At 45.5% G+C, this 13,818-nt stretch overlaps 1 protein-coding gene across 1 annotated transcript; it reads right to left on the bottom strand.

The window, feature by feature from the left end:
• Positions 1-792: 792 nt before the first annotated feature.
• On the bottom strand, positions 793-6,843 carry SLC10A4 (solute carrier family 10 member 4). The gene is made up of 3 exons (XM_053403653.1): positions 5,990-6,843; positions 4,147-4,357; positions 793-1,819 (listed from the first exon to the last, which is right to left on the bottom strand). The coding sequence occupies exons 1-3, from the start codon at positions 6,424-6,426 to the stop codon at positions 1,298-1,300; spliced, it is 1,170 nt and encodes a 389-aa protein (XP_053259628.1). The 5' UTR covers positions 6,427-6,843; the 3' UTR covers positions 793-1,297.
• Positions 6,844-13,818: the final 6,975 nt, after the last annotated feature.

Raw genomic sequence — 13,818 nt, 5'->3', positions numbered from 1 at the left:
TGCTGTTCAAACCATTCAGGACTGCAATCCTGCACTCACTTATCTGGGAGTAAACTGACTGAAACTCAATGGGTTTATTTCTGAATGGGCATGTACTGGATTGTGCTATATGTATACCAAGTGCTGTATATTATTTATTAATCTCGCCGCTAGGCCACATTCCACACGCGATTTATTTTACCTTGGTTACCTCTGAAGTGGTCCCACAAACTTTAATGCTATGGCATTTCAGACTTTAGTAATATTTTACAATATACACATAGTACATTCCCATTTAGTCTAATACTAAACATAGTTAATTGAGTAAATCCCACTAAATTCAGTAGAACTTACTTTCCGGTAAATATGTTTGGGATTACAACCTTGGTGAACCAATGAAATCTTAGCTTTGATTCCCAAGCAAGTCCACATGACCTACAGAAATAGGAGGGCACATATTGTATTCAGTGATGTATGCTTTGCATGCAAACAGAACAGAATTCAGTTCCTGGCTTCCCTGGTTAAAGGGTTAAGAAATACCCTTACTTGGCATCTTAGATAATGGTTACAATAGATCTGCATCACAGGTCCAGCTCCTTTGTTAGAACAGATTGCAGATTTTTGCTCCCAGGTATCTACCCTAAAGAGTTAATAATGCCAAGGAGCATTCGGTTTTTAAAAAGGCCCCCACTCATTCGGAAGAGTGTTTCTCTTGACTACCGCTTAGTGGGAGGGAGATCTTGTTGCTCTTCTGTCTGTGAAAAGAGTGACAGCTTTGATATCAACAAGTTGAAGCAGACAGTGTCTCATAAGTCCTCTTAATGGCTTGGTATCTTCAGAAGAAATTTAATCAGTGGTAAATATACAACATGAGTTCAACCTTTCCACATACACAGAAGCTGAATAATGTAAAACAGATACAAAGCTTTTAAACAGCAAATGTTGGTGACATTCATTTACACAAGAACAAATACTATCAGCATTAATTCCCCTGTTCTTCTCTTCCCTCCCTCTCATACTAGTCTTTAAAATTACCTTATAAAACCCCTCTCTTCAGCATGCAGCCTTCCTGCTTGCTTGCATTTCAGTATACTTTATTGTGATGGCTCATATTGATTCTTTGTGGTAGCTGAGGAGGTGGTCACAGGTGACTTGCTATTCATGGACAAAAATATTGGCATTTTTACAAACCATATATGCTGAGGGAATCAAGATTACAGCAACTGCTTCGTGCCATCATCTCCCTGCCTCCTCCTTTGACTGAACAGTTTGCTACATTATCCCACAACAGGATTTCCAGTTCAGGTCCTCCCTTCCTCTAGAGGGCAGTCTGCATCGGTTCCATGAGCACTGAGGCATGGCCCTCGGCAGTCACAGTGCCATAGGAAGTATCTGGCATTTCTTCTTCCTTCAGTTTTTTGTAGGAAATGTTCGTATCCTCTTCTTCTTCCCCTACTAGAGGCTCTTGTTTGTAGGAATCCTTGCCGTACACCTTATAGGCCAATACAAACAGACCAGCTTCTGCAGCCTGGAAGAGAGCGTAGAGCAAGGGGAACATGTACATGCTCCCAATAAGCTCTGGAGGGAAGGTCAGTTTGAGTATAGCGGTGCAGAGCTGTACGTTTTGGCAGCCGGTCTCCAGTGACACTGTCCTCTTGCAGTGAGGTGGCAAGTGAAATAAGGTTGCTATGCCATAACCACAGCCATAGCCAGCCAAGGGCATCAGCACAGCTACTACATAGACAGTAGCAGGGATAGTAGCCAGCAGATCAGGTCCCAACATGGTACCGGTTAGAATGAAAAGGATCACCAGGGATACCAGGAGGGACCACAATGAAACCTAGCAAAGAAAGCATTGGATTAGATAGAGTAGGATTTTGGAGGACCGCTGCTCTTAATTACATATTACTATATCAATAAGCATACAGGTTATTTAAAATATATTTCAAGCATCAAGGAAAGCACAGAATCTGTTAAAGCAGACACATAAGACTGCTTCGTTTGCCAAAGCATATGAATGTGTATTGGTGCTGTTATGTAAATAAATGGTGTATATTTGGTGATCACAGACAGAACTAGCAGGATTAACAGTAGAACTGCTTGTTCTGTTTCAATTTCTTATTTATTCCAATTTATTTATATACTGGTTTTGGGGTTTTTTGGCCCCCCGAAGCAATGAATGATATACTAAAACAAAATATACAGTAGAGTTCAGTGAAATGCCATAACAATAAACAACAGCAAGATTGCAACATAAGTGGGCCAAATGAAAGCCTTCTCTAGCTAGAGAATTAACGGGCACTCTTAACAACCTCATATACCACATGCTTTGGGCCGAGAAATACTAAAAAATACTTACCCCAGTATAGAAGAATTAAGGGTGCTCTCACCACCTCCCCATTCTAATTATGCAGAGGTGCACAAGCAATCTATGTAATTAACGCAAAAGCATTTTTAAAACAAAAATGGATGGTCATGGTGGATCAGTTGCAGGAATTGCTGGAGAAAACTGATCATCTGAGCACATCTCAGTCTTGGTTCAGGCCTGGTAGCTTTCTGACACCATATAACACCCGTGCTCCAGGAACTGCACTCCCTGCCTGTATGCTACCAGGCCATGTTCAAGGTTTTGGTACTAGTGTACAAAGGCTTAAACAACTTGGGATCAGAGTTCTTTACTCTCAGTTGGCCAACTAGATCACTGATATCATAAGGAGCTGAGCTTTCAGAGGTACCTTGTGCCTCGGAAATCAAATATCTCAGTAACCCCTGCAATATGGAACATTCAGTGAAAGCGAGGCAGATGATGGCATTGTGTGACTCCTATGTGCCATAAGAACATTTTTATTTAAGCAAACATTTCTAGAATGCCAATTTTATCTAGTCACGTTTAATACTCTACTGTTTTTATGATGTATGTTATTCTATATTTTAATCTGTTGTTAAATTGCCTAGAGAGCAATGGTTGTATGTGATTCATAAATAATTAAAAATAAATAAAATATTCAGGATAAATTGCAAATTACTAGTGTGGCCCTCATCTGCTACCAATTTATTTATTTATTTTTACTGAAGCGGTACCTTTTGCTACTCCAAATCAAATTCCAGTGTATCTTGGGGTGGTAAAATGCCCCCTGATAAAACCATGTGTGTTGTTGGAAAATCCTATGGGGCATTTATTTTACCCCACCCTTTTTATACTGGGGGGGGGGAGCACCACAATCGCAAAACAACAACAACAACACACATTTTGTGTCACAAGCCACTTTTCCGCCCCCAGAAATAAAACTGCAAGCGGCTGAAATTTAGAAATATTGTTTACTACTATGCATATGGCAATGTCGTAGGAGGACTACTGTGTATGAATTCCTTCTGTGTAAATTCTGTAACAAAACAAAACAAAAAATTGCTCTCAAGGCAGGATTTCATCTTGCAATACTGGACAGAGGATCATTGGTTGCAGTTTACACTGTTGGTCCCTCTAGCTTAGCGTTGCCTTCTTTGATGACTCTGCAAGACTTCAGATACCAGCAGCCCTGCTACAGCAGTTCTTCACTTGGAAAGCAAACATGGCACTCAGCAAATAATGCAAAGGGATCCTGTGCCTTCAGGACATATATGCCCTCCCACTGTCTCACTGGAGTAACACTTTAATTTCTTTGTTAAAATTTCATTCTTACATTCATATACAGTGGTACCCCAGGTTACAGACTCTGCTAACCCAGAAATAGTACCTCAGGTTAAGAACTTTGCTTCAGGATGAGAACAGAAATCATGCTCTGGTGGTGCGGCGGCAGCAGGAGGCCCCATTAGCTAAAGTGGTGCTTCAGGTTAAGAACAGTTTCAGGTTAAGAACAGACCTCCGGAATGAATTAAGTTGTTAACCCGAGATACCACTGTATACCACTTTAGCTCCAAGGAGCTGAAAGTGGTATATTCCTCCTAATTTTTTTTATCACAACATCCTTGTGAGAAAGAGTAGGCTGAGAGGCAGTCACCCAGTGAGCTTTGTGGCTAATTGGGGATTTGAACCCAGGTCTCCATGACCCTATAGTTTGACACTCTAATTACACCACTGCTCTTGGTTCTAGCTAGATGTAGTCCGTGCCTGCATTAGGGCTCCTCCCTGTATCCCCTGTATAGATGGGTATCTGGGGCCTGGCTTACCTTCAGCAGGATGTCTGCCACCCTGGTGAATCTGTATCGGATGAAGACCCCAATGCCGATGGGGAGCAGAGTGCTGCATAAGGTCATGGTGACGGCGCCTAGAGGCAACAGGCGCACTAACGGGGTGTTGATCCAGGCCCGGCTGTAGATCCACAGGCAAAGAGGCATCAAAACCAGAGCAAGCAACGTAGACGATGTGGTCATGATTATACTGCCAGAGACAAGAGAAAACAGAGTTCCCAGAGGGAAAAATATGTGATGTACTGAAGTTCCTTCCACCACCCCATTCACTTTCCACGGGCTGCTCAGACGGCACATTTTATTGCAGAAGCCTCTTCCCTTTAGTCTTTCCAACCTCACACTGTCAGTGGGAACCTCCTGCTCGGTTGCTAATTTTATACGGGTGATTTCTGCCTTTTACACTCTGTGTTGTAGAAGCAGAAGCTGGTAGTTTTGAAAGAGAAAGGCACCCTTCCCAATTCGTTACAATGCACTGTTCTCGCCATGGCATGATGTGCTGCTGTCTCTCATCTATCCAGTGCAGGCTTTACTTAAACACATTATCTCTCTTCCCCACAGTCCACACTTTTCTCCCCTCCCTCCCCATCGTTAAAAACTTCCTCCCCACGCACACCCCAAATGCTGTTTTCCAGCACTGCTGCCTGCAGGGCGTGTCTGGCTATCAAGGTTCACAGCACACATTGGCACAGCTCTCTCTCCTCTTTGTGCCGGCTTGCAAGTGAAACTAGAGGGTCTCGGAAAGCAGGGGGAGAAGGAAGAGCTTAGCGGCTTACAAAAAGATGTACTGTGCAAAAGGAGAAGGCTGCCCACATTGTCTGGCTGTACCCCATAGCCCTGTCTTGCCTCCCCCCCCCCCAATTAATTCTTAATTAATAGAAACATCTGGTGGGGATTAAAGACTGCAGGGAAAGTTCTTCCCCAAGCCCAAATGCACAGGTTTGTGGGTGATTCCTAGCAGAGCCCCTGCGCCTTTCACTGGTGTGTAACAGGCAGACATTCAACAGGTGCATCCTTTCTCAGGCTGGAGATGCAGCGACGGGCGAAACTTCCATTAGGAAAGGCAGATATCTCCAGGCGCTCTGCACTTGCTCAGTGGCACTTGCCTCTTTGCCCCACCCTCTGGGAACAGGGCATACATAACAACTCATCTGACGTTTGCTCGGGAGTTTTACATTTCATCTCTCCGTTCCTTTTCCTCGCAGGACCTCCGTGCCTTGAGCAGGTGCTGTGATGGATAAGATATTCTACGGGTGGATTTGGCTTTCATCGTGGGGGGGGGGGGAGAGAGATAGGAGGGCGCTACACCTGTTGAATGTCTGCTCGCCGTCCCAATGTGAATGGAGTTGGAGCTCTGCCAGGAAACAATGCAACTTTAGTCAGTGCGTTAAAGCGAAAATAACCGATTTCAGACAGAAGCACCCGCAATCTCTCTCCTCCCCGCTTCCTCCTGCAGGAGAAATGCCCTCAGTCTCGCTGCCACCCTTTTCCCTAGAGATGGGTGGGGTATAAATAAGATTTATGTATGTATGTATTTGTAGTAGTAGCAGCAGCATTCTTATTAGTAGCATTATTAGTAGTAGTAGCATTATTATTATTGTATTTTAATCAACTTGGTTTTATTATTGGTGGTTAGCCGCCCTGAGCCCGGTCTTGCGGAGGGCGGGGTATAAATAAAAATTTATTATTATTATTATTGGTAGTAGTAGTAGTAGTAGTAGTAGTAGTAGCAGTAGTATTGTTACTAGCCCGTTTGGTTCTTCTTGCCCAGCGGACCCCCACGCAGCCTCCAGCTTCGCCCTCCCTTCCCTTCCCCTTCGGGTACCTGAGGTTCATGTCCCCGTTGACCAGGAGCGACATGATGTTGGAGAGGTTCCCCCCGGGGCAGCACCCGCACAGCAGGACGGTGACGGCTGCCACCTCGTCGAGGGCGAAGACCAGCGCCATCAGGAAAGCCACGAAGGGCATGAGCCCGAACTGGCACAGCAGCGCCAGCAGCAAGCCCAGGGGCCGCCTCAGCTGCGCGCCCAGCTGGCTCAGCTCCACCGTGCAGCCCAAGCCCAGCATGGCCACGAAGAGAGCCAGCGCCACGAAGACGCTCAGAGCCTGGTTCAAAGGGGTGTTCCAGAAAGACGCAGAGCCGCTGTCTTCCCGGGGCGCCAAGCCGGCCGTGGGCGCCCACGACGCCGCCGGGCTGGGGACGGGGCTCTCGCTCCCTGAGGGGACCGTGAGGTTCCCGCGCTCTTCCCAGGAGCTGTCCATGGCCCCAGGCGCGCTCTCCAGGCGTGCGTCTCCCTCGGACGCTGAGCTTCAAGTGAGGCGAGAAGTGAGGCGCGCCTGAGGAGCCCCTGTCAGTTGGGGACAGACAGACAGACGGGTGGACGAATGAGAGGGGGAAGCAGCTGAGGAGGCTGTCTGTGCGTCTGTCAGTCACTGCAACAGGCGCCCTTCGCCGCTCCTTCGGGACCTTGCCTCGCCGGCGGCCGCATCCTTGGGAAGCTCTCGCGCGCCAAACTCACCGCTTTATTGGCTCTTTCCCGCCGGCGGCGGCGGATGGATTTCTTGCATCGCATCACGTGTCAGTGAGTACCTTGCGCTCCTTCTCTACAAAGGATAGGCGCCTTCTTCCCAATCTCGTTCCCAAACTGCGGTTTTTGTTTTTGTTCTATTTCGTTTTCAAAATTAAAACACACACACACACACAGAAATCCATGGCTGATGGCCAAGGGTGGCTAAAACCCTCCTGGAAAATTCCCGCTTGAGAATAAAACTTAGTGCCACTCCCCTGAAAAACCTTCAAATTCTTTGCACCTCCTGGTTGCAAATGCAGGCGAAATTCAGACGATATTTCATCCCTCTCCCCTGGAAAGTGAGCAGAGTGAGACTCCTTCTGCCTTCCCCCCCCAAAAAAAAAATTTTCAGGCATCTTGGCGGAGCAGGACTATCCAAATTTTCTTTGGGTGTTTCACTTTTTTTGGCATCTTGGTCGAGCAGGACCATCCAAATTTGCTTGGGATATTTCACCTTTTTTTGGCAAAATTTGACAGCGATTCCAACTATTAAGAGCACAAGTCCTAACCATGACTTCTCAGAAGTCCTGTCAAATTTGATAGGGCTTACTCGTAGGTGAACAGCTCTTATTGCAGCCTAATCGATTCAAGGGTCCTCCTTTCTGTGACAGGGAGAGTGCATGTTCTCCATCCTTCAGCTACAGTATTTTTATACAAGGGGCGGGGGAATCAATAATTCCATCCGACAGTGTCACGGCGACCGTGAGAAATGAGGCTCCGCGAGTGTGCAAGCCCCATTAGTGGCTCTGCAAGAGCACTTAGCGCCTGGCAGATTGGGCGCATAAAAACAGGGACCAATTGTACACACTCACGCGCTGCCATTTTCTGAGCCTTTCTTAAAATTATCCTTTAAGGCTGAATGCCACCTGAGCACAGGAATAAAATGCATGAATGCCAGTGATGCTACCTACATGCTATTTTTCTATATGTACACACACACACACACACACACACACACACACACACACACACATATATATAGTTGTTTAGTCATGTCTGACTATTTGTGACCCCGTGGACCAGAGCATGCCAGGCACTCCTGTCTCCCACTGCCTCCCGCAGTTTGGTCAAACTCATGCTGGTAGCTTCGAGAACACTGTCCAACCATCTCGTCCTCTGTCGTCCCCTTCTCCTTGTGCCCTCCATCTTTCCCAACATCAGGGTCTTTTCCAGGGAGTCTCTCTCTCTCTCTCTCTCTCTCTCTCTCTCTCTCTCTCTATATATATATATATATATATTCTTCCAAATCCATGCTCTCCCTGCCCCCATCCATTACAAGAAATAGTTCTATTGTCTCTTTAAAGAAATGCATGGCACTACAGCCTTAAGCGTAAAGCATATTAAGAGCTCACAACACAGACATGGATGAAGGCTTCCTCCTGCACGTGGGCTGGAAAAAGGAGCGGGTGGCAATAGCTTGGTGGTATAATAGCATATGCTTGGCATGCAGACAGTCTTGGAGTCAGACACTGTTGTCTTCAGCCAACAGGGTTAGGCAGTAGGTCTTGGGAGAGACCCATTGCTGCTTGAGATCCTGGAGATCTGCTGGTGGTTAAAGTAGCCAAGATGGGGCGACACGGGCAATGCCTGGCATAAGGCAATTTCCTATGTTCGCATCAGTCATCCTTCAGTCATCCTTGTGTGCTGTTGCAAACAAACAGTCCCAACTCCTGGCCTGACTGAGTAAAGCTGGGAAAGCCTTCTTACTGGAATCCTGGACAGCTACTGCAGTTAGTGTAGACCATGGGTAGGCAAACTAAGGCCTGGGAGCCGAATCCAGCCCAATCGCCTTCTAAATCTAGCCCGCGGACGGTCTGGGAATCAGCGTGTTTTTACATGAGTAGAATGTGTCCTTTCATTTAAATGCATCTCTGGGTTATTTGTGGGGCCTGCCTGGTGTTTTTACATGAGTAGAATGTGTGCTTTTATTTAAAATGCATCTCTGGATTATTTGTGGGGCATAGGAATTCATTCATTTTTTTTCTTTTTCCAAAATATAGTCCTACCCCCCACAAGGTCTGAGGGACAGTGGACCACCCCCCTGCTGAAAAAGTTTGCTGACCCCTGGTGTAGACCATGGGTAGGCAAACTAAGGCCCAGGGGCTGGATCCAGCCCAATCGCCTTCTAACTCTGGACCGCGGATGGTCCAGGAATTAGTGTGTTTTTACATGACTAGAATGTGTCCTTTTATTTAAAATGCATCTCTGGGTTATTTGTGGGGCCTGCCCGCTGTTTTTACATGCGTTGAATGTGTGCTTTTATTTCAAATGCATCTCTGGGTTATTTGTGAGGCATAGGAATTCATTCATTTCCCCCCAAAAAATATAGTCCGGCCCACCACAAAGTCTGAGGGACAGTGGGCTGGCCCCCTGCTGAAAAGGTTTGCTGACCCCTGGTGTGTAGACATACTGGGACTAGATGAATCAATGGGTCTGAGAATATAAGGAATATGACAGCATGCCCAGGAAAGAAGGGGGGGGGCAAATTAAGCACGAAATGATGTGGGCGGATGTTGCTCTTTGTCATACAGGCATGATCCAATCGGTGCCTGTCAAGCAGTGATCTTCCGTTATGTCAACGGCAATAAATAATTATCATGTTTGCTGGGCTGCTGGATGAGAAAGGAGAAGATTGCTTTTTCAAGCCAGCAACGTAGAGTGGTACCTCGGGTTAAATACTTAATTCGTTCCGGAGGTCCATTCTTAACCTGAAACTGTTCTTAACCTGAAGCACCACTTTAGCTAATGGGTCCTCCTGCTGCTGCCGTGCCGCTGGAGCATGATTTCTGTTCTTATCCTGAAGCAAAGTTCTTAACCCGAGGTACTTTTTCTGGGTTAGCAGAGTCTGTAACCTGAAGCGTATGTAACCTGAAGCATATGTAACCTGAAGCATATGTAACCCGAGGTACCACTGTATTGCTGTGAGATTTGCTGGGGAAACTGGATGATATTCCCAAAACCGAATCACTACAGGAAGGAAAGTTGCAAGTTTTCCACATAATATATCTAGTGTGGAAGAAACATTAGCAGACAAAAAATATTTCTATTTGGTGATGCACATAGCTATCCTTGTTTTATAGACACCAATTGAACCTGTCTTTTCTAAGCCTCCCTCCTGTAATCTACACCTACTGTTATTAGCCCTCTCCTCTACTATTTCTTTCTGATAATCTTTTAGATATTGACCCATCTCCTGCCCTCCTCCCTCCACTTAATCTTTGTTTCTTCAGGCTAAACATGTTCAGTTCCTTCAGTTTTCCCTGAGGGCAAGATAAGTGTACAGTCCTTTTTATCTACAAATGTAACTTCTGAAATGTGGGCTGGTGTTAGAGATATTTGCACAGCCATATTCTGCAGAATTAGCTATAGAGGAACTTTTGCACTCAATTTTAGCGAGGACAGCTTTGCACAGAGTAAATAAAATTGCTCCTTTCACTCCAGTATCCAACCTACCTTTTATTATTTGCAGTTGAGTTTTGTAGGGTAAATGTTATGTTGAAGACAGGTGGAAGCAACTCAGCTGTGAGAGCACATTTGCAAGTATAATAACAGAACAATTGTGAAATTGATACGCCCTAAAGGACAAAGAGACATAGCAATTCAATCATCACTATACCACCCTGAGTATTCAGTTCTTAACCAGTGTAGTAAACTATCACAAAAAGGGTATGCTAATCAAACAGGCAATGTTGTGCAACAGGCAGCCTGTGAGCCAAATCTGGTCCAAAGCCAGCCACTATTCTGCAATGCTGTTTTATTAGTATTTTTAGCTCTGGTTAATCTTTTCAGTTCTGGTAAATCAGCTGTCCTTAGAAAGCAGAACTGGCTGAAACAAATCGGTTGTGCTGCTGTCTGTGCAATCTCTTTCCAAGAACAGTCACTGCAGCACTGGTTCTTTCAGTATAGATCAAACATGGCCCCCACTGAAAGAAGCAAATCGAAATGAAAAGAACAAGGCAGTCTTGCCCTGTTAGATCTAATAAGCTAAGCAGGGTAAGGGTTGAGCCATCCGGGGATAGAGAACGTCTCCCTAAGGAAAGCGCTCTGTACATTGACAGGTAACAATACAACTGAAGTTGATCAGTTGGTAAGACAATGTCCTGGACCACTCTACCCTAGACTATGTGGCAAAAAGCAATATACGTCAGATTGGAAGTGAGCAATTTTTGTCAGCAAACACAGCACATTAAGCTTGCAAGGGTTCTCTGGCAACACCCTGGGTTGAATTAGCTCTCTAACTGTTAAAATAATGGTATGCTGGATGACTTCGAGCAGATATGGTGGTGACAGTTAAGAGGTCTTTACTACTATCACTGCTACCAAGTACTGTATGTTCTAAGCTACATTTGTGTTCTGTGGTAGGCAAACCTTCACAGGCAAACTTTCCAAACTCTGCCTTGTGTTGAAATTTGAGGGTCCAACTTGTGAATGAGATCTCATCCTCTCTTTCTTTCTTTCTTTCTTTCTTTCTTTCTTTCCCTTCCCAAAGAGAATAATTTAAAAGGAGTATGAAAAAGGGGTAAGAGGGAGAGACAGTAAATATGCATAGCCAGGAGGAAAAAAACACTGGCTCTGAGCAGCCAACTGCAGGAGTTACATATAGCCTAGAAAGTGGGCATAATACATTTTTAGGGCTTGGAGAGAAAGTGACCAGGGTGTCACTGGCAAGGAAATATGTTACTGTCAGAGGGTTAGCAAACGTTCTTCCATTTGTGTACTAAGATTTGGTGGATGCCATGTAGTCTGTCCGCCTCTAGGGAATGTAAGCTGAGTGGAACTGCAGGTTTTAAAAAAGACAGGTTGAGGGGAGGCCAGAACTGTGCCACAGAGAGAAGTAGGAAAAGATTAATGAGCCAGCTGGAGTTGTGGTATTAACTGGGGGAAAACGAGGTTTCTGCAAAGGAAAAGAAATAAAAAGTCTCTCAGGGAAAGAAGTAATGTAAAATGACTGATTTATTAGCTGCAGGTTGACAATTTAGAGGACCAAGCAAGGCAAAGATATGGCAATGGATGTAAACTAAATTAGGTTGATGAGATAGATGTCAGGGGCTGAAGCTGGGATTGAAAGCAACTACACTAGTCAAGGAAAGTCAACAGAGTATGGAACAGTATTCTGAAATGTGCAAAGAGCTGTCTGATCTTCATTGCACCTGCTGAGGTTAGCTACAATGATTTACCTTCTATAGTTAGGGGACCTGAAGCTGAGAGACGGTGACTTTTCAAAACAAGAGAGTCCAGGAGGGAGGGAGGACTTCCATATCCAAGGTCTGCCATACCCAAGTTGAATTCTCCATCCACTATAAGCAATACATTGGCTAGATTGGTTATTTAGCCCTGCCACTCCCCCCCCCCAGCACCCTTCCTCTGCTCCTATTTCCTGGTTCCATGAAACCAGCTGTGGGAACAGCCACTGCAGGCATTCTGCTTCAGCTAAGAAGTATCCAGAATCAAGTAGAGGGGCTGTGCCAGTCTCTGTGAAAACTTTGATCCATGCTCTCCCCCGGGAGTCTTGCCTGGCCCCTTCATTACATGTCTTTAGGCACCAAAATGTTTCTGTATAACCAGGCCTTTGGCTGATTGAACAAGCTATGGTGTTTTAAAGATGGGGGTTTTTTGGGGGGGTGTTATTGGTTTGTTATTGTTTATGCATTTTGTGTTCTCATTTCGTATTTTTATGCTGTGAACCAACCTGTGATTTTCAGATGAAGGGCAGTCTACAAATAAATCAAACAAACAAAGGCAGCCAGTTCTGGTGACAAGCTGAACTGAAGGCTGCAGTGGTAGCTGTCCTTAACCCCAGTAAGGAAGTGCTAACTGCTTAGGATGAAGAGGGGTTACAGGTTGGCTGTCCAGTTTGCACTTTACCACACATGATGGCTTCAGGGGCTGAAACCTATGTGGGAAATTGATTCTACCTCACCCTTTTGCCCAAAACAATCACAGACACTTGTTCTGAGTTGAGAGCTCAGGGGATACACTAGCGTAAGGTCCCTTAATACCCTGAGCTTTGGACAGTCAAGCCCTGCCCTCGAAATTTATTTAGTTGCTGAGTTGAATGGGAAAGCCCTAAAGTTAGAGAGGGAATTGGGTTCAGAGCACACACATCCCCTCAAGCTGTTGCCCTCATAGCTTCAAGAAGCTTATTGGGGCATTTGACTCTTTCTCCAGCACCAATTTTCTGAGGGCTGCAACCTCTTAAATCCCTCTTCCTTTTTAACAGGGAGGGTGTTAACCATGTCTGGTGTGCACCATCTATATTGGGCCTTAACTAAAAATGGTGGAAAGGGAGATTGCAGCAGTGACAGACGTTCTGCTCTCAAATTTCTTTTAAAAAATTTTATTTGCTTTTTCAACTTAAAGTTTTATAGAGATGTGTTGTTGTTTAGTTGTTTAGTCGCGTCTGACTCTTTGTGACCCCATGGACCAGAGCACGCCAGGCACTCCTGTCTTCCACTGCCTCCCGCAGTTTGGTCAAACTCATGTTTGTAGCTTTGAGAACACTATCCAAGCATCTCATCCTCTGTTGTCCCCTTCTCCTTGCGCCCTCCATCTTTCCCAACATCAGGGTCTTTTCCAGGGAGTCTTCTCTTCTCATGAGGTGGCCAAAGTATTGGAGCCTCAGCTTCACGATCTGTCCTTCCAGTGAGCACTCAGGGCTGATTTCCTTAAGAATGGATAGGTTTGATCTTCTTGCAGTCCATGGGACTCTCAAGAGTCTCCTCCAGCACCATAATTCAAAAGCATCAATTCTTCGGCGGTCAGCCTTCTTTATGGTCCAGCTCTCACTCAAACATAAATAATAAAAACAAGATCCCAGGGAATCTCCTGGACTTCCATCCACCCCTCTGTGGGTCCTTTTATTAATCATTTCCTCCAACATCTTTTATGGGATCTCAAATTTCAGTGGTGCACTGTGCAACGCTAAAATCCGTCGCCCGCCTCTCACGCTCCATTCTGCAGCATTGTTTTGGCACCCCCGGCAGCATGGGACGCAGTGCCAACAGGCTGGTCGTGCCACCTTGAAACTGCCTCTGATTGTGGACAAACATTCAGAAGATGTCCATACGCACAGCTAACCAACAGC

This window comes from Podarcis raffonei, chromosome 9 (assembly GCF_027172205.1).
Source record: "Podarcis raffonei isolate rPodRaf1 chromosome 9, rPodRaf1.pri, whole genome shotgun sequence".
NCBI lineage: Eukaryota > Metazoa > Chordata > Lepidosauria > Squamata > Lacertidae > Podarcis > Podarcis raffonei.
The sequence above is the reverse complement of the archived record's forward strand: the minus strand, read 5'-3'. Positions and strand labels throughout refer to the sequence as shown.